Genomic DNA, 27,975 nt, shown 5'->3' on the forward strand with positions numbered 1-27,975 from the left:
AGTTCCAATGCAGTTTAGCAAACTCCAGGTGGTATTATGGTCAGATGACATGAAAATAGAGCTCTTTGGCCACACACACCAGCGGTAATGAAAACAGGGGATCCAATCATTTTGACCCCTATCTTTCTGAGCGATTATATTAAATTAAATATATATATATTTTTTTGCATACACTCTAGTTCAGTTTTGTATTACTTATCTTAGTATTTTTTCCCTCCATCTTTATCAAGGGATACAATAATTCCGGACTGCGCTGTATCTGTTTTTATGTGGCCCTAGCTGCTGTGCAGACATGACATACACTATTGACCCAAAATTGTATTTTTATTTTCTTCCTCTGAAAAGCAGTCATGGGTTATGCAAAAAGCACGTCACCAAAGAAGGGTAAGCTATATGACTTACTGTGGGAACAGCATGAGACATATCAGTTAAAATACAATTAAAGCCTGATCTGTATACTCAGTTTTAGTGCCTGCATTGACATAAGTCCAAAGGCATGTGTAACGGAGGTAAGAATGTGCCATAAGCTCACTCCATAGATAGCTTGAAATGTTGTGGCTAGTGCCACCCGTTGGTAACGATGTCAAGCAAGGACCGTCACGTATGTTTTGCGAAGCAGAGCCTCGCTGGTTCGAGACAGCAGTTGGACAGTCAGGACACTAGCTGTTAGCAGCACACTGTTGACAATACTCTCATTTACTGTTATAAAAACAATAAATTACTGTAGTGGCTAGTTGGTGAAATATGGGAGTTGGAGATTGGAAGTTAATTTAATCAAAATGCATTCCCATGTGTCACAGAATTTGACGGCCCATGGCGGGTATAGTAAGTATAGTTTGACCAAATATGGACAATAGAGGACACAAAATATATGAACTCAGCAAAAAAAGAAACGTCCTCTCACTGTCCACTGCGTTTATTTTCAGCAAACTTAACATGTGTAAAAATGTGTATGAACATAACAAGATTCAACAGCTCAAATAAGCAAAGAGAAATTACAGTCCATCATAACTTTAAAACATGAATACAGTCAATCAAGACAATGTCAAGAACTTTTAAAGTTTCATCAAGTGCAGTTGCAAAAACCATCAAGCACTATGATGAAACTTGATCTCATGAGGACCGCCACAGGAAAGGAAGACCCACAGTTACCTCTGCTGCAGAGGATAAGTTCAGTAGAGTTACCAGTCTCAGGAATTGTAGCACAAATAAATGCTTCAATGAGTTCAAGTAACACATCTCAACATAAACTGTTCAGAGGTCCAAATTTGAGATTTTTGGTTCCAACCGCCGTGTGTTTGTGAGACGCAGAGCAGATGAACGGATGATCTCCGTATGTGTGGTTCCCACCGTGAAGCATGGAGGAGGAGGTGTGATGGTGTGAGGGTGCTTTGTTGTGTAAGGGCTATTTGACCACGAAGGAGAGTGATGGAGTGCTGCATCAGATGACCTGTTCTCCACAATCACCCGACCTCAACCCAATTGAGATGGTTTGGGATGAGTTGGACCGCAGAGTGAAGGAAAGGCAGCCAACAAGTGCTCAGCATATGTGGGAACTCCTTCAAGAGTGTTGGAAAAGCATTCCAGGTGAAGCTGGTTGAGAGAATGCCAAGAGTGTGCAAAGCTTTCAACAAGGCAAATTATTCCATATGTGTTATTTAATAGTGTTGATGCCTTCGCTATTAATCTACAATGTAGAAAATATTAAAAATAAAGAAAAACCCCTAAATGAGTAGGTGTGTCCAAACTTTTGACTGGTATTGTACGTGTTCTGTGCCACTTTGCAGGATGGGGCCGTGCTTAACATGACATGTTTTAGGCTAAATGGAAACACTAAAGTGTGAAATATGGATTTGTCCTACAAATACAGTGCCTTGCAAAAGTATTCGGCCCCCTTGAACTTTGCGACCTTTTGCCACATTTCAGGCTTCAAACATAAAGATATAAAACTGTATTTTTTTGTGAAGAATCAACAACATGGGGGACACAATCATGAAGTGGAACGACATTTATTGGATATTTCAAACTTTTTTAACAAATCAAAAACTGAAAGATTGGGCGTGCAAAATTATTCAGCCCCCTTAAGTTAATACTTTGTAGCGCAACCTTTTGCTGCAATTACAGCTGTAAGTCGCTTGGGGTATGTCTCTATCAGTTTTGCACATCGAGAGACTGACATTTTTTCCCATTCCTCCTTGCAAAACAGCTCGAGCTCAGTGAGGTTGGATGGAGAGCATTTGTGAACAGCAGTTTTCAGTTCTTACCACAGATTCTCGATTGGATTCAGGTCTGGACTTTGACTTGGCCATTCTAACACCTGAATATGTTTATTTTTGAACCATTCCATTGTAGATTTTGCTTCATGTTTTGGATCATTGTCTTGTTGGAAGACAAATCTCCGTCCCAGTCTCAGGTCTTTTGCAGACTCCATCAGGTTTTCTTCCAGAATGGTCCTGTATTTGGCTCCATCCATCTTCCCATCAATTTTAACCATCTTCCCTGTCCCTACTGAAGAAAAGCAGGCCCAAACCATGATGCTGCCACCACCATGTTTGACAGTGGGGATGGTGCGTTCAGCTGTGTTGCTTTTACGCCAAACATAACGTTTTGCATTGTTGCCAAAAAGTTCAATTTTGGTTTCATCTGACCAGAGCACCTTCTTCCACATGTTTGGTGTTTAAACAACACTTTTTATGGATATCTTTAAGAAATGGCTTTCCTCTTGCCACTCTTCCATAAAGGCCAGATTTGTGCAATATACGACTGATTGTTGTCCTATGGACAGAGTCTCCCACCTCAGCTGTAGATCTCTGCAGTTCATCCAGAGTGATCATGGGCCTCTTGGCTGCATCTCTGATCAGTCTTCTCCTTGTATGAGCTGAAAGTTTAGAGGGACGGCCAGGTCTTGGTAGATTTGCAGTGGTCTGATACTCCTTCCATTTCAATATTATCGCTTGCACAGTGCTCCTTGGGATGTTTAAAGCTTGGGAAATCTTTTTGTATCCAAATCCGGCTTTAAACTTCTTCACAACAGTATCTCGGACCTGCCTGGTGTGTTCCTTGTTCTTCATGATGCTCTCTGCGCTTTTGACGGACTTCTGAGACTATCACAGTGCAGGTGCATTTATACGGAGACTTGATTACACACAGGTGGATTGTATTTATCATCATTAGTCATTTAGGTCAACATTGGATCATTCAGAGATCCTCACTGAACTTCTGGAGAGAGTTTGCTGCACTGAAAGTAAAGGGGCTGAATAATTTTGCACGCCCAATTTTTCAGCTTTTGATCTGTTAAAAAAGTTTGAAATATCCAATAAATGTCGTTCCACTTCATGATTGTGTCCCACTTGTTGTTGATTCTTCACAAAAAAATACAGTTTTATATCTTTATGTTTGAAGCCTGAAATGTGGCAAAAGGTCGCAAAGTTCAAGGGGGCCGAATACTTTCGCAAGGCACTGTATTTTATTGTCTCTGAACAGTTGTTGTGTTTTGTATCTTCTCTCTTTATCTGTCTCTATCTAATAAGTGTTGCATTCACTGAATTGTTGTCAAAGTAGGCTATTATTTCTACATTTTGTGTCAGGCCTTGTCTGTACTAAATCTTATTGAGAGAGGTTACCTACATTTTGAAATAGTCTCTGAATAGTTTTTTGCATTTTTACATTGACAACGATTCTTACTTCTTTAACGATCACATAACCTACTTTGTGTGGGTCTTGAAATACTTTCGGAATATTGTCCTCTGGTCACATTTTGGGGAATTGTTTTATTTATATTTAAATAATATTTCTAAGTATAATATATTATACTTCATACATTTTTAGTAATTTAGTCAAATTTACTCCAATTCAAATACTTTAGTTTTTTTTGTTGAGTTGAGTGTTAATCGTTTTTTGATAGTGTGTCTACACAATGGAAGACACAATTAGTGTTAGTCCTATTGACATGAATGTGATCATATTATTCATGTTAAAGAGGTCATATTAAAGAAGAGGTTGTGTAATTGTCATTTGTGCTTTGTTTTGAGCTATGTCTGTTTGTTTGAAATGTGTGAGAAATGTAGCTTTATCTTGAAAATTCTCAGTAATCTACAGGATCTAAAGGGTTAATAGAGTGTTGGGCCACCACGAGCTGCCAGAACAGCTTCAAATGCTTCTTGGCATACAGTGTATCCTACAAGTGTCTGGAACTCTATTGGAAGAACGCAACACAATTCTTCTATGAGAAATGTAAATATTTGGTGTTTTGTTGAAACAATACTAAATACTATAGACTAAAGTCTGGAAAAATATGACTGTGAAAACTAGTATTTACAGTTAGCTATAGTATAATTACCATAGTAAAAGAAAACAGTAGTATACTGTAGTATTTACTGTAGTGTTTTTGAGGCCTGTAGTATACTGTAGTAATTACTGTAGTATTTTTTCAGAAATTACTGTAGTATTTACTATAGTGTTTTTGTTTTATTATATTTTACATAGAAGTGGAGGCTTTATCCTTGAGGAAACATACTGGAGAAATACTAAAAGAAGGTTTGTCTATATTGGTTACACTGTGCATTTGGAAATAATTCAGACCCCTTGACTTTTTCCACATTTTATTATATTACAGCATTATCCTAAAATTGATGAAATTGTTCCCCCCCTTATCAATCTACACACAATACCCAATAAGGACAAAGCAAAAACAGATTTACATAAGTATTCAGACCCTTTACTCAGTACTTTGTTGAAGCACCTTTGGCAGTGATTATAGCCTTGCGTCTTCTTGGGTTTGACGCTACAAGCTTGGCACACCTGTATTTGGGGATTTTTCTCCCATTTCTTCTCTGCAGACCCACTCAAGCCCTGTCAGCTTGGATGGGGAGCGTCGCTGCACAGCTATTTTCAGGTCTGTCCAGAGATGTTCAATCGAATTAAAGTCCGGGCTCTGGCTGGGCCAATCAAGGACATTAAGAGACTGAAGCCCTTCCTGCATTGTCTTGGCTGTTTGCTTAGAGTCGTTGTCCTGTTGGAAGGTGAACTTTTACCCAAGTCTGAGGTCCTGAGCGCTCTGGAGCAGGTTTTCATCAAGGATTTCTCCGTATTTTTCTCCGTTCGTCTTTCGCTCAAACCTGACTAGTCTCCCAGTCCCTGCTGCTGAAAAACATCCTCACAGTATGATGCTGCCACGACAATGCTTCACCGTAGGGATGGTGCAAGGTTTCCTCCAGATGTGACACTTGGCATTCAGGCCAAAGAGTTCAATCTTGGTTTCATCAGACCATAGAATCTTGTTTTTCATAGTCTGAGAGTCCTTTAGGTGCCTTTTGGCAAACTCCAAGCGGGCTGGAATGGTTTCCATCTGGCCACTCTACCATAAAGGCCTGATTGGTGGTGCTTCCCTTCTGGAAGGTTCTCCCATTTTCACAGAGGAATTCTGGTGCTCTGTCAGAGTGACCATCAGGTTCTTGGTCTACTCCCTGACCAAAGCCCTTCTCCCCTGATTGCTCAGTTAGGCCTGCTCTAGGAAGAGTCTTGGTGGTTCCAAACGTCTTCCATTTATGACTGACGGAGGCCACTGCATTCTTGGTACCCTTCCCTGGATCCGTGCCTTCGAAACAATCCTGTCTCGGAGCTCTACGGACAATTCCTTCGACCTCATGGCTTGGTTTTTGCTCTGACATTTACTGTCAACTGTGGGACCTTATATAGACAGGTGTGTGCCTTTCCAAATCATGTCCAATTAGTTGAATTTACCACAGGTGGACTCCAATCAAGTTGTAGAAACATCTAAAGGGAGATTCCTGGAAACAGGATGTACCTGAGCTCAATTTCGAGTCTCATAGCAAAGGGTCTGAATACTAATGTAAATAAGGTATTTCTGTGTTTTATTTTTAATACATTTTCAAAATGTCTAAAAACCTGTTTTCGCTTTGTCATTATGAGGTTTTGTCTGTAGATTGACAAGGATTTTTATTTGATACATTTTAAAATAAGGCTGTAATGTAGCAACTTGTGGATAAAGGGAAGGGGTCTGAATACTTTCTGAATGCATTGTACATGTTCTCCCTACTCTTTTGTTGACACAATGGGCTGCTGGGCAAAGAAACTCTTTTTAATCCTTATTTATTGGTTTTAGACTCCCATCGGTGCTTTTGCTGTGGGGCACTCTTAGCCAGTATTAGCCAATTAAACTCAACTCCATGATGGAGTTGACCAGCAACTAATGTGGGCAGACTGGATCTCTGACGTCACATAAAATTACGTTTTTATTAAAAACTATCTGATTTCAGCTCTCAAAGAATACCCTGCAATTACACACAACATTGTTCTGTAATTTTACCTCCTACTTTTTCTTGACTGAAAATCTCTCTCACCATTGTAGCAAGACCATAAATGTAATGGTAAGGCAGGTTTGGAAAGGAGAGCTCACCTCTTTGCTGTGCTATGGCCAAGATGTACCATAGGGGGGAGCAGCTGGTCAATCCAACTCTGTAATCTCAGGGCCTCTTTCACTACCATGAAAAATACTTCAAGAAGAGCAAACACACCCATGTTGTCTTTACGAAAAGTCCTATTCTAGTTTTTAAATTACAATGTAAATCTGTTATGTTGGCTAAAAAACATCAGATCCTTCTCAGGAATCAGGGCTACAAATAGCGTACTATTACCGCTAGTTACCGTAGCTACAATACTGTACGACTGTTAATCTCAGTGTAATAAAAACCAGTTGAAGGAGGTAATACAACTAGTGAATCTGGTTAAATATAGAGGAGGCCTGATACCTCTATCTACATGGATCTAATTTTGAGTGTCTAGACTCTAGAGAGAGAGAGCGACGTCTGCAGAAAATGTGTCTGTGCGTGCATGTGTGTGAGCTTGCATTTGTGTCGGGTCAAACAGGTGCAGGAGGTAAAAATGAGGACACTTGGCATACTACGGTTTATTGTAGAATGAATGAAAGTTCAAATACAGCAGTTACAGCTGGTGTATATTTGATCAATCTAGAAGAAAAAGAAACGCACACCTATTTAGGCGAGGTGCTGGCTAGCGGAGTAGAAAACTTGAAAATAAAAGAGAGCCGCACACTCTAGGAGCTCAGATGCAAAGATTTAATTACCAACGTTTTGACAGCCAAGCTGACAGCCAAGATCAATGTCTATTGGATCATTGTTATCAAGTTAACACACTGAATTCAACATTTCATTCAGAATTGTTTTGCAAACAACAATACAAATCATACAAATGGAAAAAAAACATGAACATTCTAAGGTCTTGTGTACCTGAACAGACATGAACATTCTTAGGTCTCCTGAACTGTGTGTACCTGAACAGACATGAACATTCCTAGGTCTCCTGAACTGTGTGTACCTGAACAGACATGAACATTCTTAGGTCTCCTGAACTGTGTGTACCTGAACAGACAGGAACATTCTTAGGTCTCCTGTACTGTGTGTACCTGAACAGACAGGAACATTCTTAGGTCTCCTGTACTGTGTGTACCTGAACAGACATGAACATTCTCAGGTCTCTTGGACTGTGTGTACCTGAACAGACATGAACATTCTCAGGTCTCTTGGACTGTGTGTACCTGAACAGACATGAACATTCTCAGGTCTCTTGGACTGTGTGTACCTGAACAGACATGAACATTCTCAGGTCTCTTGGACTGTGTGTACCTGAACAGACATGAACATTCTTAGGTCTCCTGTACTGTGTGTAGCTGAAAAGACATGAGATTAAATATTTATCAAATCAAAGCCAATTTTATTGGTCACATACACATGGTTAGCAGATGTTATTGCAAGTGTAGTGAAATGCTTGTGCTTCTAGTTCAGACAGTGCAGCAATATCTAAAAAGTAATATCTAACAATTCCACAACAAATACCTAATACACACAAATCTAAGTAAAGGAATGGAATAATAATATAGAACTATATGGATGAGCAATGTCAGAGCGACATAGGCTAAGATGCAATAGATAGCATAGAATACAGTGTATATATGCGTATGAGATTAGAATTTCAGCTTTTCAGCATTTCAGCTTTGCACCTTGAGAGCCCAACAAAGGCTTGACTTTTCTGAGGCGTGTAAGAGAGATCTTCTGAGATCTCCTGTTTTCAAAGAATCATGTGGTTTGGTTCCCTCTCTCTCAAACCCTCGACCCCCGTAGAGCTGTGCTGTGCCCACATCCTCCCCCTGTACGACCCCCACCTAGATCATGTTTCTCCCCATATACCCCTCAGCCCACACAGACTCCAAAGAACCAAGCACTATTGCCATGCAGTTCTGGGCAGCAACAAGTTACTTTTTCAGAATGCCGTGGCTTAGCTGCAGCGAGGAACATTGTTAATGTAAGAAACCATCTCGCAAGGTGACGCCAATAGCAATTATATAACAACAACCTATGTAATGAAATGCATTTCTAAAATATGCCCCAACGTTGCAGTTACATACACTTTTACGCACTTATTTTTTACTGCACTGTAGAACAGGTTCACTTTTAAATGACCCCAAATGTATATCTTCACCATCCTGCTATGTTCAGTGCCTTAAGAAAGTATTCACACCCCTTGACTTATTCCACAGTGTGTTGTGTTACAGTCTGAATTCAAAATGGATTTTAAAAAAAGCATAATTTGCCCATCTACACACAATACCCGATAATGACAAAGTGAAAACATGTTTTTAGACATTTTTGCAAATTTATTGAAAATGAAACATAATTTACATAAGTATTCACACCCATGAGTCAATACATGTTTGAATCACCTTTGGAAGTGATTACAGCTGTGAGTCTTTCTGGGTAAATCTGTAAGAGCTTTGCACACCTGGATTGTACAATATTTGAACATTACAGACATTTTCAAGTCTTTCCATAGATTTTTAAGCTGATTTTAGTCAAAACTGTAACTGGTCCTCTCATGAACATTCGATGTCGTCTTGGTAATTGTATATTTGGCCTTGTGTTTTAGGTTATTTCTGAAAGGTGAATTTGTATTCCAGCGTCTGTTGGAAAGCAGACTGAACCAGGATTTCCTCTAGTATTTTGCCTGCGCATAGCTCTATTCCATTTTTTTTTTTTTTTTACTCCGTAGTCCTTGCTGGTAACAAGCATACTCATAACATGATGCAGCCACCAGCATGCTTGAAAATATGACAAATGGTACTCAGTCATGTGTTGTGTTGATTTGCCCCAAACGTAACACTTTGTATTCAGAACATAAAGTTAATTTCTTTCCCACAATTTTTGCTGTTTTACTTTAGTGCCTTATTGTAATGTTGTTGAATATTTTTTATTCTGTACAGGCTTCCTTCTTTTCATTCGGTCATTTAGGATAGTATTGTGGAGTAACGCCAATGTTGTTGATCCATCCTCAGTTTTCTCTTATCACAGCCATTAAACTCTGTCACCATTGACCTCACAGTGAAATCCCTGAGTGGTTTCCATCCTGTATCTTTGTAATGACTGGGTGTATTTATACACCATCCAAAGTGTAATTAATAATGTCACCATGTTTATAGGGATATTCAATGTCTGCTTTTATTCCCATCTACCAATAATTGCCCTTCGTTGAGGGGCATTGGAAAACCTCAGAGTTGAGGTAGTCATTCAAAAATCATGTTAAACACTATTATTGTGCACAGAGTGAGTCCATGCAACTTATTATGTGACTTGTTAAGTACATTTTTACTCCTGAACTTATTTAGGCTTGCCATAACAAAGGGATTGAATACTTATTGACTCAAGACATTTCAGTTAATTCATGTTTTATTCATTTGTAAAAATGTATAAAATCATTCCACTTATGGGGTATTGTGTGTAGGCCAGTGATCATAAAAATCTAAACGTAATCCATTTTCAATTCAGGCTGTAACACAACAAAATGTGGAGAAAGTCAAGGGGTATGAATACTTTCTGAAGGCACTTTACAGTGTATCTGGGTAATGTTCTTACTGAATGGAAATTTGGAAATTAAAATAGAAAATCAAAAAAATGTGGCAATCGTTCACCTGCTATTGAATTCTATTCCCTAGCTAATATATTAAAGGTGGCCCATATAACCAAGGCATAAAGAGGGTATTGTGGCAGATCAATGGGTTTGGTCAAGACATTTACCCAGATCAGACACGGACAGAGAAGGATTAGCTCAGTTTCAAGGGTGTTTATTTAAATAATAGATCAAAAAGAAAATGATGGGTCCCCCCTATGAGAACCTCTCCGGGATGCCATCTTCTGGGATTCTGGGTCTGGCTGTATCCTGTCGGGCACAAAACTCACCTCCCTCTTGTTACCTCTGCAACCGTCAACAATAACACAGGAGTCCTTTCTTCCCCAACTCCTCCTGTGTGCTGCCCTTCTGCCAGCTTTATGGGCCTTGCACAGATGGTGAGCAAGCCGCCCTTGATTACTCACCAGCTCGCAATCAGCCCCAATTAGTCCTGGCTGGAGAGCCCGTAGAGACCTGGCAGATGGAGCCATCACCTCATGATGTAAATTCCATGTTACCAGGCCTCGACGAGTCTCCCCCTGGTGGCTGACCTGCTGTACGCCACAGTATAAAGACATGTGAAAACGTAAATGTGAGCTACTGTATTTGCTATCAAACAGATATACTACTATTGCTCATTCATTTTATATCAAATATAGGCTACATATCACTTTATTGTAGGAACAGTGACCTCAAAGCTGTTTCACTACATCTTACGGTAAAGTTCATGCTCTGATGAAATTGTTAAGGCTTAGTTGAATTTACTTGACAGTCAATTAATGTAGATTTTCTCAGATATATTTATATGGGTATTTATCTGTTTTAGCAATGACAGAAGTACTAATTAAGCATGTATTGCTTTAACATGAACTGGAGTTAAGGTAGCTGGATCTGCAGCTGTGCTCCAGTACTCAGTGCTGCTGCAGCTGGTCTAGGTCACACACCTGGGCAGAGCGGTTCGGGTTAGGAGAGGTGATCCACACTTGGCACTTGTGCAAACTAGTCACACCAGAAAAAAATGAGGTCTTGATTTTAAATGTGTTGGTATTAAACAATACAATATAGTGCTAAAATAGTGTTGACAAGTACTATTTATACGGACTCTAAATACTTTCGACCTTGACGGAAATTTCTATGCTGGTGGTTCTAGAAGTCCAGAGGTTGGTTGAGACATAAAGTCATTGTTGATATTATGAAATTGTTCACTTTCTGTTGGTCCATGAGTTTTACCTTATTCAGAATGAGGGCTATCGCTGGTGGAGTAAGTCTCAAAAACTAGTGAAATGTTTAAAAAAAAGTGTCTGAACATTTCTACAGCATGCCTTTTACATCAACAGTAGAGATTTGGTTAAAGAGGAATATAGAAGAATAGTTAGACATACCGCAATACAGGTTTTAAGTTAGGAGTATAAAGTTACCGTAAAATGTATTTATTTGATGTTTTATTTTATGTGTTAATATTGTATGAATCAGTGATCTCTTAAGTGGCAAATACAGACAAAATCTAACAAACAATCAACAAGAGGACATAAATCTAATTTATTATTTGGGGAAATCTTCTGACGTAATGTCTTTATTGCAAGTGTGTGTGTGTGTGTGTGTGTGTGTGTGTGTGTGTGTGTGTGTGCGTGTGCGATAGGCCTGGTGTGTGGCTGTGTGTTTCCCAGGCAAGGGGTGTTGCCCAGGCAGCACTTGGCCATGTTACTTCAGTTCCTCCCCTGTTCTCTGGCAGATGCATGAAGGGAAAAGAAAGCACTTTTGCCGACCCTCAGCTAACACTCGAGACATACACCACAAGTCCACAGCCACTCAAGATGACCCCATTGGGACTGGTATGGACAATGGTGTGTTTGATGACAACAGGTAGGACCGCAATATTCTGTCTACCCACTGTCATCAAGTTCTTCTCTGTTGAGACCTCAGGAACAGCGTTAGACCCACCTTGACAACTAGTGCAAGTCAGAATGTTAAATGTGTGTGTTATTTATTTGCTTAATGTAGTGTTGAAGAGGCCCCTGTGTTTTCTTTAAGTTTCTTTATATAAAGTTCTTTAGAATATTTAAGTGATATGATGTTTTAGTCTGAGATGATTAAATAGCAGTAAATAAAAAACAGTATGCTGGATCAAAATGCACAGACCCTCAATATTGTCTTCAAGACATGACGGAAATTTTTTATTTTTTTTATTTTTATTTATTTTTTTATTTTTTTTTATTTTACCTTTATTTAACCAGGCAAGTCAGTTAAGAACAAATTCTTATTTTCAATGACGGCCTGGGAACAGTGGGTTAACTGCCTGTTCAGGAGCAGAACGACAGATTGTCAGCTCGGGGGTTTGAACTCGCAACTTTCCAGTTACTAGTCCAACGCTCTAACCACTAGGCTACCCTGCCGCCCCAAATTCAAAGACGACCAAGAGCTATTCTTAAATCCAACGCGAGCTCTGCAGTTAAGATATTTATACATATTTCTGTGACGCATTACATATAAAGAAGCCAAGCGAAACATTTCAGCAGTGTCTCGCACAATGTTTGCTTCATAATGTCGCCTTTATAGATAAGTCTCTCCACTAACCTTTCATTTGTGTTTCTTCATGGTTCCAAGGCGCTGTCACTTAACATTTCCACTATTGCAAAACTACTGGTTTGATGATAGTATTGGTTTGTGTCTGTTCAGGTTTTTACATTGAGCAGGCTCAAACCTTCTGTTTTCTTTCTGTCTTTCTATCTCGCTTGATGTATAGTATTTCATGTATAATTTACCTGATTTAATAAACAGGTGTCCACAATACTGGTGAAAGCACAATAATTTATATTGACGCACAAGCAGACAATGTTTCAATCTTATGTCAGGTAAGAATATTGTAGGACAGCGTACGTGTTACGGACGTCCATCATGTCTTCTTATTATTTTGATCTCTGTCCAGCACTCAAAAATGGCAATAGGACCTCATTCCATCAGTATTGTTTATATACTGTTTGTCTCCTTTGATGTGGTGGCAGTTTGTTTAGCAAAACTAAACCTCCATTCACTTCTCCTATCCCAGTGTCCTGCCAGAGACTTTCAGAGTCCGACTTCGTCCGCTACCCCAGGATCAACGACACAGAGGTCCTCACCTGTGAGTGTTCCAGCCGCTCCTGCCAGACGGTCTTCTGGTTCCGCACTCTCCACAACAACCTTGACATCCAGTTCCTTCTCAGCCTCAACAATGCTGGCCGGACCAGCCATGAACCCAGTGTGGACAAACACCGGTTCCAGGCCAGTAAGCGGGATGGGGGAAGCAAGATGACTTTCTCACTGCGCCTCATTAACATAAGTTCAGAGGACGCAGGGCTGTACACCTGTATGCTCCAGAACCAGAAAGAGAACGAGCTGTGGAGGCCAGGAGTTCTTCTCAGACCTGGAGGTGAGAGGAACCCATTCCCATGCATGGCACTGACGCTTCCCATTCTTCTTATGGCTAAATAGAAGGGTTAGGTAGGTTACTTTCTAAATGTAATCTTTTGCAGATACTAGTTACCTGTCCAAAATTGCAAGTAGTAACGTAGCGTTTGGATTAACCAAATTTAGCAACTAATCTGATTACTTTCAGTTAGTTTTAGATTACTTTGCAATATATAACTTTTTCGGCGACCCGACCAAATTCACATAGAAATGTGATTTATAGATCTGTCATTCTCATTGAAAGCAAGTCTAATAGATATAGATCTGATCTATGTGCACTCGTTTTTGGGTCTTTTGCTTTCAGTTTTGTACACCAGTTGAAAATACAATATTTTTGGTTATGGAAAATATATTTCACAGCAGTTTAGATGGTACAATGATTCTCTACCCCCCTCAAACTTAACTCTGGACCTCGAAGCCAGTTGTTCTGCTTTAGACCTGGGACACCTGCTGGGTGCAATTATAATCATGTAGAACAGAAAACCAGCAGACTCCAGACCTCATAGGGAAAGAGTTGAATACCCCCACTCTACACTATATTTGCTTGTTTTTTCACATAAACTGAGATTAGGCAAATTAGAAGAAGACAAAAATGACACCCCGCCTGTGTTTTGGTATAAATAAATAAAAAGCTGAGGGATTGGCCAGGAGAAATGTAACCATTCTCAGATCAATAGACAGAGCTATGGATGCAAGGACTGACCATCCATATGAAATTGATTGTTTTAACCATGTTTTGGGGCTATACAGTGTTGGTTCACATTTATATTACGGCTTCTCATGGGGTGTGACAGTTGAACTAAACTCGTGAGGCATTTATAAGTTATATTCTTCAAGAATCAATGGGTATATATCATACATGTATAAGTCCAGTGGATGTAGCAACTACTGATGGTCCCTTTGAGTCTTATTTTGGAATCAGAACATATTAGATTGAGCAATAAAAGCCCCACTCATGGTCTTCTTAAATTTAAATAGTTTATGACAGTATGGAGCACAATACCACGGAGGAGTTTAGAAGGTGGGAACTCTTCAAACTTGAATTTCATAGACTGGGATCTGCACTATGCAGCTGTAGCAAGAGCGCTGGTCGCAAAAACAATGATTGATAGGCAGCTCAAACTTCTTAAATTCAGTCATTATTGGGTTAAAATACACATATACATTTGTGAACAGCCATCCACAACACAACAACCACAATCCGTAAGTTGCAAATAGATCAATGAGAGAGTGTGTGATTCACATACATGTGCTATGTAGATATCAATAATAAGTGATATCCGTATCACCCGGTAGGCTACACCACTTCTGTCGTCCTCACCTCCAAGCATTTATTCAAATTTGATAATCTGATGGATAATCAATTTGGATGCTGATAGAGTTCGCAAGACAGAGCTTGGAATGTAGCATACAACATTTTCCCGCTATCCATCAAATGCATTCGGTCTTATAGTCAGACTCCCTCAGGTGGAACAAATTGAGCTTTTTTTCAAAGCTGATTTGAATGTCATTGATAAAACAGAAAGGTGTCAAAGATTGTTTTCATAAACCTCCTTTCTGAATTTAATCCTAGAAGTAATCCTCTAGTTTTTCAAATGTATCTGTAATCTGAACTCTGGTTATGTAACACGTTACACAGTTTCCATAACGGATTTCATGTCATCTGTTACTTCCCAACCCTGCTGATTAGTTGAGTTTATATTTTTGTTCAGTATAGTTACACAACAGTAACTATAACTCTCTTACACTATACTCCTTCCTGTATTATCTTTTGAATGGCCTGAGAACAGACCAATTTCCTGATTTTCCATGGTCTACACTCTTAGAATAAAGGGTTCTTCGGCTGTCCCCATAAGCGAACCCCTATCCCTTCATAGCGCTAGGTTGGGATTAATTTCATTTCTAGTGAAGTCAGGACGATAGTGGGGAATTCAGCCTTGTTATAGAAGAGAAATGCAATAAGTTCATATTATTTTGCGCCGGTTGCAGATCCATTTCCAAGCTTCTTCATCTGTCCAAATCTCTCTCCATTATCTTTTGTGCATTTTGTCTCTCTCACAGTGTTTCTTATATCCATCACATTGTGTATTTTTGTGACCCACCAGAAACTCGGCCAACATTACTCCCTGTCACAAAGCCGCAGCCCCAAGACATCCCAAACAGCATCCCAAACGGCCGCTGCACCAAAAGCAACTATCAAACCCCAAAAGGTAAGATTCATAAGTTTAACACGTCTGTCCAATAAGTTGTTTTATTGTAACAGGTTGAATGTTTTAAGCTAAATCCACAAATATTATCCCATTAATTAGTGGTCTCACTCTCTCTTTTGGAGAACCAGGGCTATGTTTGTAACCCCAATGTTATGGAACTAGTTACGTTGACACGATATACGTCCCAGCAGTTTAAACATTATTTAACAGGTTTTCTATTGTGCTTCAGGCTGTGGCTCCAAGGTTCTCTGGCCGTTGGTTGGAGTGCTGCTGGCCCTGGCTGTGGCTTTGATCTCCACACTGTACTACTTCAGCCGTGAGTGTCTTCTCTCCTTCCTTACCTGCCGATAAGTAATGTAGTAATGTACAAATGTAGTAATGTATTCATGTTTATTACAGTTACTCTGCTGTTGTTTGTTTTTGTATGTGCTACAGGACTACCCAAAAAGTGTCAACATCAGTTTGCCAAGTAAGTTCTCGTGTAAACTTCACAAATCTGTGATGACATCTTCCACTTCTCCTCTCCCCTTTTCTCACGACACGATAAAATCTATCTTCCTGCTGCTGTATCAATCTCGGGGACTTACTCTTTTTCTCAGAAGTAGATCTGAGCCTGTATTCATAAAGTGTCTCAGAATAGGATCAGTTTGGCCTTTTAGATCACAATGAATATGATTACATGTGATTGATCACTTTCTCTCTATTTGACAGTGTCTTTGTCGCTGTATTCATCTCTGTGTATTTGACTTTCTTTGACTGTTTGTATCTGCCTCACAGGAAAGGACCATTGGAGTAATTCAGAGCGCCCACACTGCAGACTCAGAGACAGTGCTGTATTTACTGTATGTGTCCTTACAGGGATCTCCTTCCCCTTTATGAATCTGAAGCATCTTACTTTTCTATTCTTTGTTCATTACAACGAAGAAACAGCCTGAAGTTCCAACTGTCTAAAAGAAAACATTTAGGATTCTGTTCACAAAGTTAATGTCTCTGGCTATGGATTTGTAATTAAGTAGATGTTTCAAATATAAAAACCTTTCTATTGAGCAGGTATTACTCTCATACGTGCTAGTATTGCACCAATGCTATGCATTCTGCTGCAGTAGCCTAATGTTATGATTATTGGATGTGTATAACATGTATTGATGATAAATAAAAGCTGTAAAAAACAAAAAATAGAATTACTTCATGTCTACGTACTGTCATCTTATCACAGGGACCAGAGAAAAGTGTGTGTGTGTGTGTGTGTGTGTGTGTGTACAGCATAGTGCATGTGTGTGAATGTGTGTGTCTATAGCATAGTGTGCGTGTGTGTGTGCGTGTGTGTTATTTCCTTCTTTAGCTGTTGAGTAGAAGACTTTTAATCTCACTGTGTGTGTTTAAACACAAACATAATAAAGCCTGCTCTCCACTATTTCACTTCACATTGCGGAGAGCAGGGACATTCTGTAACACTGTATATAAAAAGTATTTATTGATGTCAACCACAATATTAGTCTACATGATAAACACACATAGATAACGCTTGTATAAAACAGCATGCACACCTTTATCATTTGAATGGGGTGATAAAAACATCTGTCTTCGTTTCTTCGGGTCTCAAAGAGTGTACAAGACCCTTTCCTGTGTGACAGAGAGAGAGGAGAGAGAGCGCGCTGCGCACATTGAGATGCTATCGCTCTCTCTATCTCATTGTTCTTTTAACTTTGAGTCCCTCATCTTGACACTGAAACAAAACAACCGCAGCGCGACCACAGACCACGCCACAGGCAGAGAGAGAAAGAGAAAAAGGAGAGAGAGAGAGAGAGAGAGAGAGAGAGAGAGAGAGAGAGAGAGAGAGAAATATAAAAAGAGAGAGAGAGAGAGAGAGAGAGAGAGAGTGAGTGAGAGAGAGAGAGAGAGCGAGAGAGAGAGAGAGAGAGGAAAATAGAGTGAAAAGGCATGTGTACATTGTCATCAGACATTACAAAACCCTAAACTTTATTTAAACTCCTGACATTGCGTTGAATGTCTGTCACATTGTTTATTTTTTATGTGTCCTAATAAAAGAAGGGAAAAGTTGACTACAGGGGTTGATGGCAGAAGTGAGCATCAGAAAAGTGCACATGGAATTGTAGTTCATAGTTAGACTTTATTTTACAGTGTTTATACCTAATCACTTTGTAATAATTACACCTTGGTTTCTTTGGGATTCATTGAAAAAATCATCACTATGTATAGTAGCTGATGAACCATGTTTCTTTGGTATTGCTATCATATAATTTCCTATTAAATAAATAGGAAACACTTTAATTTACACTCTTGGGTAACACTTTATTTTACAGTCCCCTAAACACCAGTAGAAACAGGACTGTCAAATAAAGAATGACTCAGTTCACTTAAATCAAGCATTCTATGTACTCTGTTTATCAACATGTTCTGGTTTAGAGAACACGTTCACAACAGTCCGAAGACATTACATCTATCTGGAATGGTAAGTGGTTATCCTGAAGAGAGATATGCTGAACATTTCATAGAATCTGAAGATATTCTAAGAATACTAATAAATGTACAAGAAATATGAATGCTTGTTGCCGGAGCATAATAAAACGTGACAGTGAAAACTATAACTGAAAAGTAATGCTGTCATTTAATCCATGATTTCTGTTTGAGCATAGTACAAATAATGTATATCACTCATAAATATACACTTGAACAAACAATGTAATATCTATCAATGTAATATTAGGATTACATAAAACACAACAGCGCTCCTAAAATTATTCTTCTCTTTTATTTGATTTGAAAGATATTTGGGAAAAAAACAACAAAAAAAACAATCATATTGTGATCAGAACAATAGTAGTATATTTAGTGAAACACATATATAATATATAGTTAATCCTGTGTACAAAATGTAATGTAACTATGGTTGAAGATATTATTTTTTATATTTCTGCTATTCTCATCATTTGTAGCATTTGTAATCTCATAACTGTATTTATTTATATTTCCTTCTGACAGTATAATTGTTAACTTGGGCTCATCCATTTCTGTTACTATTGTTACACCAAAAGGAAATCAACAGCAGTGGCAAGAACCACTTTAATTTACATTTGTCATTCTTTCATTTTCCACAAGCTTAAAATCCATACAAATAGCTTTTGGAAGATAAAAAATGATTAAAAGCCAATCATATACACTACAGTCCCCTGTATCACAAGTTTGGTAAAATACTATACCAAAAATGTTTCATCAACAAATGGTTATGTACTATAAGAAACACTGAAATATAGTTCACCTTACACAAGTAATTAATTAAACAATGCTAGATGAATCATTAGGCAAACATTTCTTATGAAGTGCTGCATACAGTTTTGTCCTAAACAAACACAGACAAGGAATTAGCTAAACTCAACACATACATGTTAACACAAATCTTCTGAAATAACAGAAACTTTGTCATCCATGAAAATATATATATCTCTGACAGTTTAAACTGAGTACAAATTATTTTGAAGACTGAATATTTCAAATCTCCCTCTTGAAAGATCTCATGTCATTGCCATCAGCATTTCCAAAAACAAACAAGCCCCTTACCAACTAATGTACTCTTGGTTAATTTACAATAGACTGATAGACGTTAACACTATTGTGTTACACATTGTCAATTCTATAAATCTGGTTACAGATTATAGTGTGTTTACGTACATGTGTTTTGTGTCTGTCTGTCTGTCTTTGTCTGTGTCTGTGTCTGTCTGTCTGTCTGTTGGTGTTTTGTGTCTGTCTGTGTCTGTCTGTCCATTATCTCGCTCTAACGATGACAGACATGGCAAGCTTTGTCACAGCTAGTCAGCCATTGCTACTTACTGTATACTGAGATCATCCAACGGTAGCTTCTCTGTCTCTTCCCTTCCCACAATGCATAGAGCCCCTATAAGGGCATGGTAAATTATCCTAACACTGCTGCTGTTCCATCTTAAATGAGAGGAGCCTACTTCTGACTGCATTTGAATGGCGAGTTACTCAATCTCTCTGTGTGTCTAATGTGGTCCTAAATATTCAGGGAACTCTCTCTCTCTCATAGGCATACCCTGGTCATCCCTCTAGGCACAAACACACACACACTATTTGGGGTCGGAGAGCCCTCATTGTGAGTAAGACAGGGAAGCCCCAGTAGGGGTAGAGAGAAAGCACCATGGAGGGTTAGGTGAGTCAACACAGATACAAAGGGATGGAAAGTGGCTAACTGTCAGAGCCCCTATATCTCTGTCTGACTGGCTCTTCCTGGACACCCACCTTCTAACTACAGAACACACCAACACAATGCACAATCCCCCTATGGTTATGAGTTATTGCGTCACTTACAGACCTAAAGTTTCAGGCACTGACATTCAACATGACATTCAGATTTGAGTTACTTTAGGCTACTATAAAGTAAGTAAAAGTCATCTTTCCTTTTCCAAAGTAAAGAAAGGGCATGAGGTGACGCAAGACATGATTGCAACATGAACAAGGTGAGAGGAGCACTTAATTGCATTTCTCAAATGGAAACTTAAATGGAACAGTTGTTATGCCTACAGCTGCCCCAGCTAGCACATTTGGTTCCTTGGAAGTTGTGGGAACATATGTTTTTGATTACACATTGGTTGAGGGATCAAAGCCATAGGTTTCCTGAACAGTAATATGTAACTTTTTTTAAGCATCTGTTCTCGGAACATTTGTTTTTAGGTTGTAGGGAGATTCTAAGAACGTTTTACTCTGGTTCTTTTAAAGTTTTCCTGGGAAGGTTAATGCTCTGAGAACAGAAATTATGTTATTTGGAGGTTTTTCAATAACTTCGTTAATACTTTCACTGAATGTTTCAATAAGACTTTTAATAACACTGCTGTCTTATTTTGGGGGAAACTTTTTTTTTACTCCAACGTATAGATAGGACACATGGAAATGTATTTCCTTAGGCATTAATCATACAAACAAATGTATTTTTTATTGTGACACAGCATCAATGAGATACAAATCAGTTCATTTTAGCCTATTTGAACAGAGCCCAGTTCAAAGGAAACAAGCACTCATTAAGATCAGGTGTGGCTGGTTCAATTAGTGGGCCAAGACGGCTGAACACACTTAACAAAATAGAGGATAGATTGAGTTTTGTTGATGCTGAGCAGGGAATAGAGTACCACAGTATGAGTCATAATACCCATAACACCTAGCGGTCAAACAGAGAAATGGTTCCAATAGTTTTCCACCATTCATTTTTCCCATAGGGGATTTTAAAAACACTTAAAAAAGGATGTGTTTCGTGTAGGCTTACCCTGGCATGATGTTTTGATAACTTATGATCTGGACTAGACTGCCTAATTGAGGCAAAGGTAGGAATCTCTGGATTAACTATCTAATGTTAGCTAAATGTACTAATGAATACATTGGCAAAAAATGTTATGGCCAATTCTGTGAACTGTCTTGTGCAAGTTTTAAATTGACACAATACCTTTTAGCAAAGATGTCATTGAAAGATGACATTTAAGTGTTTCTAAAATCCCCTATGGGAAAAATGAATAGTGGAAAAACAGTGGTATAAAGTACTACACAAGTAGTTTTTGAGGTACCTGTGCTTACTCTATTTATATTTTTGACTACTTTTAGTTTTACTTCACTACATTCCTAAAGACTTTTTACTCCATCCATTTTCCCTGACATCCAAAAGTACTCATTACATTTTAATGCTTAGCAGGACAGAAAAATTGTCCAATTCATGCTCTTATCAAGAGCATATCCCTGGTCATCCCTACTGCCTCTGATCTGGCGGACTCACTAAATACATATGCTTCGTTTGTAAATTATGTCTGAGTGTTGGAGTGTGCCACTGGCTTTCCCTAAATAACAAAATATTAATAAAATGGCATCTGGTTTGCTCAATATAATACATTTGAAATTATTTGTACTTTTATTTTTGCTTTTGATACTTAAGTATACTTTAGCAATTAAATGTACTTTTGATACTTGAGTATATTTAAATCCATTTATACTTTTTGTAGTATTTTACTGGGTGATTTTTCACTTTTACTTGACTCATTTTCTATTTATATATTTATATTGAGTTTCACTCGAGTATGACAATTTTCCACCACTGTGAAGAACTATTTGGCCTCCAAGTGATGCAGTGGTCTAAGGCACTGCATCACAGTGCTAGCTGTGCCACTGGAGATCCTGGTTTGAGTCCAGGCTCTGTCGCAGCCGGCCGTGACCGGGCGGCGCTCAATTAGCCCAGCGTCGTTCGGGTTAGGGGAGGGTTTGGCCGGCAGGGACGTTCTTGTCCCATCGCACTCTAGCAACTCCTGTGGCAAGCTGGGTGCAATGCACGCTGACACAGTTGCCATGTGTACCGTGTTTCCTCTGAAACATTGATGCGGCTGGCTTCTGGGTTAAGCGGGCATTGTGTTTCATAGTATGCATAGGACTCATCTCAACCTTCACCTCTCCTGAGTCCATACGGGAGTTGTAGTGATGAGACAAGACTGTAACTACCAATTGGATACCATGAAATTGTGGAGAATAAGAGGTAAAAAATGTCAAAGAAAAAAAGGGAAAAAATGATTGAAACCATTTCCAATGTGGGGCTCTATTTATATATTTAAGCAATAAGGCCCGAGGAGGTGTGGTATGTGGCTAAGGGCTGTTCTTGGGCATGGCGTAACTCAGATGGGCTGTCAGCGCCCGAACCACACAGTTTATCATTTCAAATAACATTCTTAGAATGTTCTCTGAACATTACTAAAGTTTTCTTGTGGATTTATGGAACGTTTTCTTAACGTTCCTTGAACAATTTGGAAACCTGTAGAACATGAACATGATGAAACCTGTAGGAAACGTTATGCTGAAGTACTGAAATTCCCACAGAAGAACGTTGTTTGTTAACGTTCTTGGAACAATTTGAGAACATTACTTTAAATAAAACCATGATGAAACCTGTAGGAAACATTATCCTGAAGTACTGAAATTTGCACCGAAAACATTGTTTCTTGATGTTGTCAATGTCAAACCAGTTGGAGAATGTTCCTAGAACAATACCAACATTTTAATTAAATGTAACCTTGTTTGAACTTTTAGGAAATGTTCTGTTAAAGTACTTTTTTGTCAAGTTCCTTAAATGTGCTTAGAATGTTCCAAAGTCAAGCAATTATTCTGCACCATTCCCGGAAAGTTGTGGGAAGGTTGTATGCAAAATAACTCTAGCACAACCATGCTCTAACCAAGCTGTAAGAAACATGGTTTTCAGAACGTTATTTGCTAGCTGGGGCGGGCCTTGCGAAGAGAGTGTTGCTTAATATTGCTATATATATATATATATTGAAGTGAAACTCATGTTGCTACATTGTTACAGTGTATAGGCCCATACAGCGTTGCGCCACATGTGATGTCTCTAGGCTGATCGTATGAGTTGGTTTCTGCAGCCTACACTCTTCCGTCAGTCTTCTGTATATCCTTTCCATTGAATGTACAGAAGCTTCTTTGTTCATATCTTAGCTGTGTTTCAAACTATTTCTAACTGAAGAGAAACGAACAAGCACTAACCTTTTTATGGGAAAGGATAGCAGCTTTGCTGAAGCAGACGAGTAGGGCGATGTCATGGCTCTGTCCAGCGTGCTGAAACTGTCACGTCCTTTCCTGCGTTTGGAGAGGTTGGCCAAACTGCAAATATAATGTGGGCGACACATTAACCTACGCAAACAAATAGGCAAGAGATAGGTGATTATAACCATGGCCTGTATGTCCGCCAGCCTGTAGCGTAATGTCCATGTTGATAGGCCTATAGTCACATGCGTGAAAGGGCAATGAAGTGGATACATGAGTCTACATCGAGTCTAGGCTACAGAGTTGCTTTTTGAAAAATGTTAATGTCTCAAAACATTGGGTTCTGCAGGCGTGTTTCCTTGCTCACTTTGACTCGCATCCTCCTCAAAACCTAGGTCCCCGCTGATTCACCGACAACAGGTGCCGTCATTTTCATTTTCTGGACTGTTGGCTATTTTACGACAACAGGTGCCATCATTTTCATTTTCTGGACTGTTGGCTATTTTTGTAAAACGAGATGTTACTTTTGGCGTGAACTATTTCTTGCATTTAGGGGGCGATATACCCGAACATTTATTCGCATCACTCAATATCTTTCACGAATAAGCCTTGTTATTTATGAACATTTATAGTTATAGATGTAAATGTTATCAAAATGAATCCAAAAGTTATATAAATGGATTTTAATTATATTTTATTTGCCCAAGGGAAGAACCCTAAAGTGTTGAATGAGCAGAGCCTCACTCTTCAAAAGAATCAAAACAATTATTTGAATGTTGTCTCAAATCATGTCATAATATTCAACATTTTATTTATTGACAAGCTGCTTACACATTTATTGAGAATCCTAGACTAATGCAATGCCTACTCACAATTTGTTATGACTTTAGCAATATTGTATCCTTCCTGTACACTTGCCGCTGATTTTTCTACTGTGAATTGAAACAATTTAATTTGAGGAATTGAAAAAATAAATAGCACAGCTGTGTTTCAAACCAGCCTATCCTAACGTATTTTCAGCCACCCAGGTATCCGTTTATTTCTAATTATATTTCTAAATCTAATCTGCTATAGCCTATCTATGAAACTTTGACATAACACCACTGACGTAGGCTGTAGATTAATAAATCACAGCCTAATGTTGACACGATAGTAGCCTACGCCTAACTACATTATTAATACATTACGCAACAAAGGTAATAGTAATAACACAAATACAATCAAATAAACACTTATATCACTTTATAGACCTATTGATGATATTATTCTGCTATTCTTGCAATACGATGTTTATCAAAGTGGCAGCACAGAGGCACGTCCTCAAAAGTGTATGTCATGACCTGCTGCTCTTGACTTAAATTTCTCCTTTGAAATGTTGACACATTGTGCTGTGTGTGTGCGCTTCAAAGCGCGTGTGGTTTTTTGCGTAAAGCCAGCCTGTAGCGAAGCGCAGCGCGGATTGGTGGGCTCTGCTCGAGCAGACTTGCAGACCACCTTGGGATACACGAGCTCTGTGCAAGACTCCTGCAATGACCTCTTTTACCAGTGATGAAAGAAGACTCTGGGCGGGGTTTAGGGTCGTGTTGAGCTCCTCATCACACCTGTTTCTACATCCCATGAAGAAGAGCTTGAACGTGTTGCTGTGCAAAAATACATGAAAATGGTCCAAAAGTGGATGCAGACACTTGTTTTACTGTTCTTTTGTCAAGGTAAATCAGACTTTTTCATATTACTATCCTGTAGTACGTTTATTCCCTTCAGAGTAGGATAGTTTTAAAGTCGTCGATGGATTTCAACGAATTGCCAGAACACTTGCTCTCTCACAGACCTAGTTCATAAAAAGTGTTGCTATATAGGCCAGGCCTGCTCTACATCATTTTATATTGTATTTTAATTTCATTTTGAATGGTAACGTCTTTGTTGGCCTAATCAATTCTGTGTTTTAGGTTTGTCTAGAGTGTATTTTTAAATGAAATATATTGTTTAGGCTATAGCCTAAACATCATATGTGTCACGTTTCAGTAATTGCATTTTGAATTAGCCTAATAAGACATCTTCAGTAATACATTATTAATGTATTCATTAGTTGAATCTCTAATTTATTTTTAATCACAAACGTTATCAGAAACTCTCCAACTGAGTTCTCTGACAGAGAAAACGGATGGAGAGAGGGTGGAGATCACTTGTGCACCAGTCTCTAAGACTAAGAGCAACATGGTGATTTGGTTTAGAGTGCAAGACAACGCTGGAATGGAGTTTATTGCATCGTTTAGTACCAAGGACGGTATGAAGAAAACAGACTTTAACAATGAGGTCTTCAGCGAGGAGCAGATAAACAAAAACATCTTGATACTGAAGGCTTTCAAAAAGGCTCGAGATAGTGGCGTCTACAGCTGTGCATCAATCAATGGTAACGCGCTTGTGTTTGGTGAAGTAACTCGACTTGCTGGGCCAGGTGAGTAGGCTAGCTAGGCTACATTACATAAATAAATTCTATCAGAATAATACAATTATAGAAATCAATGTTTTTTTTAATCAGATGTTCTTTAAAGCCTATTAACAGTCTGAAAGTTATCCATGCTAACACATTCACTTTTTAGCCCCTATGACAACAACAACCACGACGACTACACCAATGACCACAACCATAGAGCTAACCAGCTCTACAACTGCCAAGTCGTGCAAAGGTAGAATATTTATTGACATCATCATCATCACATGTATTCTTATCATAATATAAATGTCCTCATATTTTTTATTGAGTTGATTTGGATAATCATAGTAGAATATTTCATTATCCAATGGTGTTTATCGTTGTAACACATTTATCCCAAATGTCTTCTTTGTTTGACTTGTGTTTTTGCAGTGGGAAAGGTGGACCCTACTGCATCCTGTGAGTTGATTGTTTGGGCCCCATTGACTGCTGGCTGTGGCTTCCTCTTCCTCCTCCTCATCATCACTGTATGCCATTGCAACCGTGAGTCCTGCATTCACTCACCAATATAGCCCATGTACCCATTCACTCACCAATATAGCCCCATGTACCCATTCACTCACCAATATAGCCCCATGTACCCATTCACTCACCAATATAGCCCCATGTACCCATTCACTCACCAATATAGCCCCATGTACCCATGAAACACCCACCCACCAAACAAAACAAGAGTATTGAACCAACTTATGTAAATATGCTGCCATCATTTTCCAGTTAGAATGTATGAACATTTTCATATAAATTCCATATCATTTTTTAAATTAATAATATTATATCAATATTATATATTATTTATTTGTTGTTTCTTTTGTTTCAGGGATAAGAACAAAAAGATGCCCTCATCATTACAAAAGACAGTATGTTTTCCTTCTTTAATATGTCAAACATGAGTCCTGTTATGATGTATGCAGCCTAGAAAATTAGTAGTTGAAAAAAAGAGAAGGTCCACACTTTTGAGTTTTCTCCCCTAAAAGTCCAACTGAGTTTGTAGTTAGAAAGACGAGCTTCTCTTATTTTTCTCTTGTATTCAGGCCGAGAATGGCAGCTCCGGGGCAACAACATCCTATAGCCAACAACAGACTTTTCTAACCCTCAACAGGTATATCATGAATAAACTCTCCTCAACCTAAATATTCCTTTTACATTCTAAATTGAGAGGTGTGTTTTAGTATAGGATGAAGCAGCACGCACAAGCTATGTATGAACACAAAAATAATATATTGGTTATTTCAAAAATTATTTCTCATAATAATCTTTTGTGAATATTATTGTTCAGTGATTATAGTAAGGTAATTCAACTTCTCGCTGTAAAAAACAAGAGAACCCAAAGCACACCCTATTGTTTGAGTGACTACATTTAAAAAAAATAACAATTGAACATATTAAAACTACCTGACATTCGCAATGTAGTTACTAATGCTTATAACACAGATGATTTATATAACACAGGTGATTTATATAACACAGATGATTTATATAACACAGATGATTTATATAACACAGGTGATTTATGTAGCTTACTACATGCTTATTGTCTATTCTTCTCACAGACACTGAGAGAGACGCAAGATGGTGCGACGTCTCTACTATCAACCATTCAGTTTGTTAAATGATACATTTTTACTGAGACATTTTCTCCTTAACACCATTGAAATAGTAGAAATATAAGAATTCTCGCTCTCTTCATTTAATCAACATAATAGCTTTATGGCAGGTTTGTGTCGTTGATTCATGTCGTTACTCAGTCTAATGACGAGATATGTATTGCTTATAGCTTAGTTTAAAATGATGTTATGAGATACTTTTCTCCTTATGACTTTCATGGTCTGTAAATGAAACCAAAGACAAAAGCTCTGCAGTGAAACTTCAATAAAACCAAAGGTAACATTTTCTAACTCAAATGTCGTATTCAGTTTCTTCCTAGACTTCTATGAATGTTTGATAGAAATGTGCCATATAAAGCAATATTTTTGCAATACTTGAGTGATTGAACCACAGTGTATGTAATGGTGTGTGTTCTTGTTACTGTAGGACCATGTTAGAGTGAACCTCTATCTCCGTTACTCTCTATTAGTAACCTCTTACAATCTGAATGAAAAGACAGAAATGGTGAAACTACATAGATTTGTATTCAAATGTTTTGAAATCTATTCAAATTCTACTCAAGTGCCCAAGGTCATTGCACAAAAAAAAGAATAGCCTACTTAAATTGGAGTTGAACACGTACCAAAGCTCCGAGAAGGAAGCAGCTTTGTAAAGCTTAGCAAAATTGAAAAACTACTGAGTTGC

At 38.5% G+C, this 27,975-nt stretch overlaps 2 protein-coding genes across 5 annotated transcripts in view; both read left to right on the plus strand.

Annotated features, from left to right (window-relative positions):
- Positions 1–16,813, plus strand: part of LOC110528449 — a 56,670-nt gene extending 39,857 nt beyond the window's left edge. For all 4 annotated transcript variants that reach the window (XM_036984028.1, XM_036984029.1, XM_036984030.1 and 1 more), the window contains 6 exons: positions 11,711–11,841; positions 13,025–13,384; positions 15,528–15,632; positions 15,862–15,948; positions 16,068–16,101; positions 16,410–16,813. In XM_036984028.1, coding sequence (XP_036839923.1) covers positions 11,715–11,841; positions 13,025–13,384; positions 15,528–15,632; positions 15,862–15,948; positions 16,068–16,101; positions 16,410–16,428 — 732 coding nt within the window. In that variant the 5' untranslated portion in view covers positions 11,711–11,714 and the 3' untranslated portion in view covers positions 16,429–16,813. The remainder of the gene's footprint in view (positions 1–11,710; positions 11,842–13,024; positions 13,385–15,527; positions 15,633–15,861; positions 15,949–16,067; positions 16,102–16,409) is intronic.
- Positions 16,814–24,813: 8,000 nt separating this feature from the next.
- On the plus strand, positions 24,814–27,581 carry cd8a (CD8a molecule). Its single transcript, NM_001124263.1, is given in 7 exon segments — positions 24,814–24,898; positions 25,315–25,644; positions 25,790–25,876; positions 26,056–26,166; positions 26,504–26,543; positions 26,718–26,785; positions 27,237–27,581. Coding segments are annotated over 6 exon segments (681 nt in total). The 5' UTR covers positions 24,814–24,843; the 3' UTR covers positions 26,776–26,785; positions 27,237–27,581.
- Positions 27,582–27,975: the final 394 nt, after the last annotated feature.

The sequence above is a fragment of the Oncorhynchus mykiss genome, chromosome 7 (genome assembly GCF_013265735.2).
Source record: "Oncorhynchus mykiss isolate Arlee chromosome 7, USDA_OmykA_1.1, whole genome shotgun sequence".
In the NCBI taxonomy this organism is placed as follows: domain Eukaryota; kingdom Metazoa; phylum Chordata; class Actinopteri; order Salmoniformes; family Salmonidae; genus Oncorhynchus; species Oncorhynchus mykiss.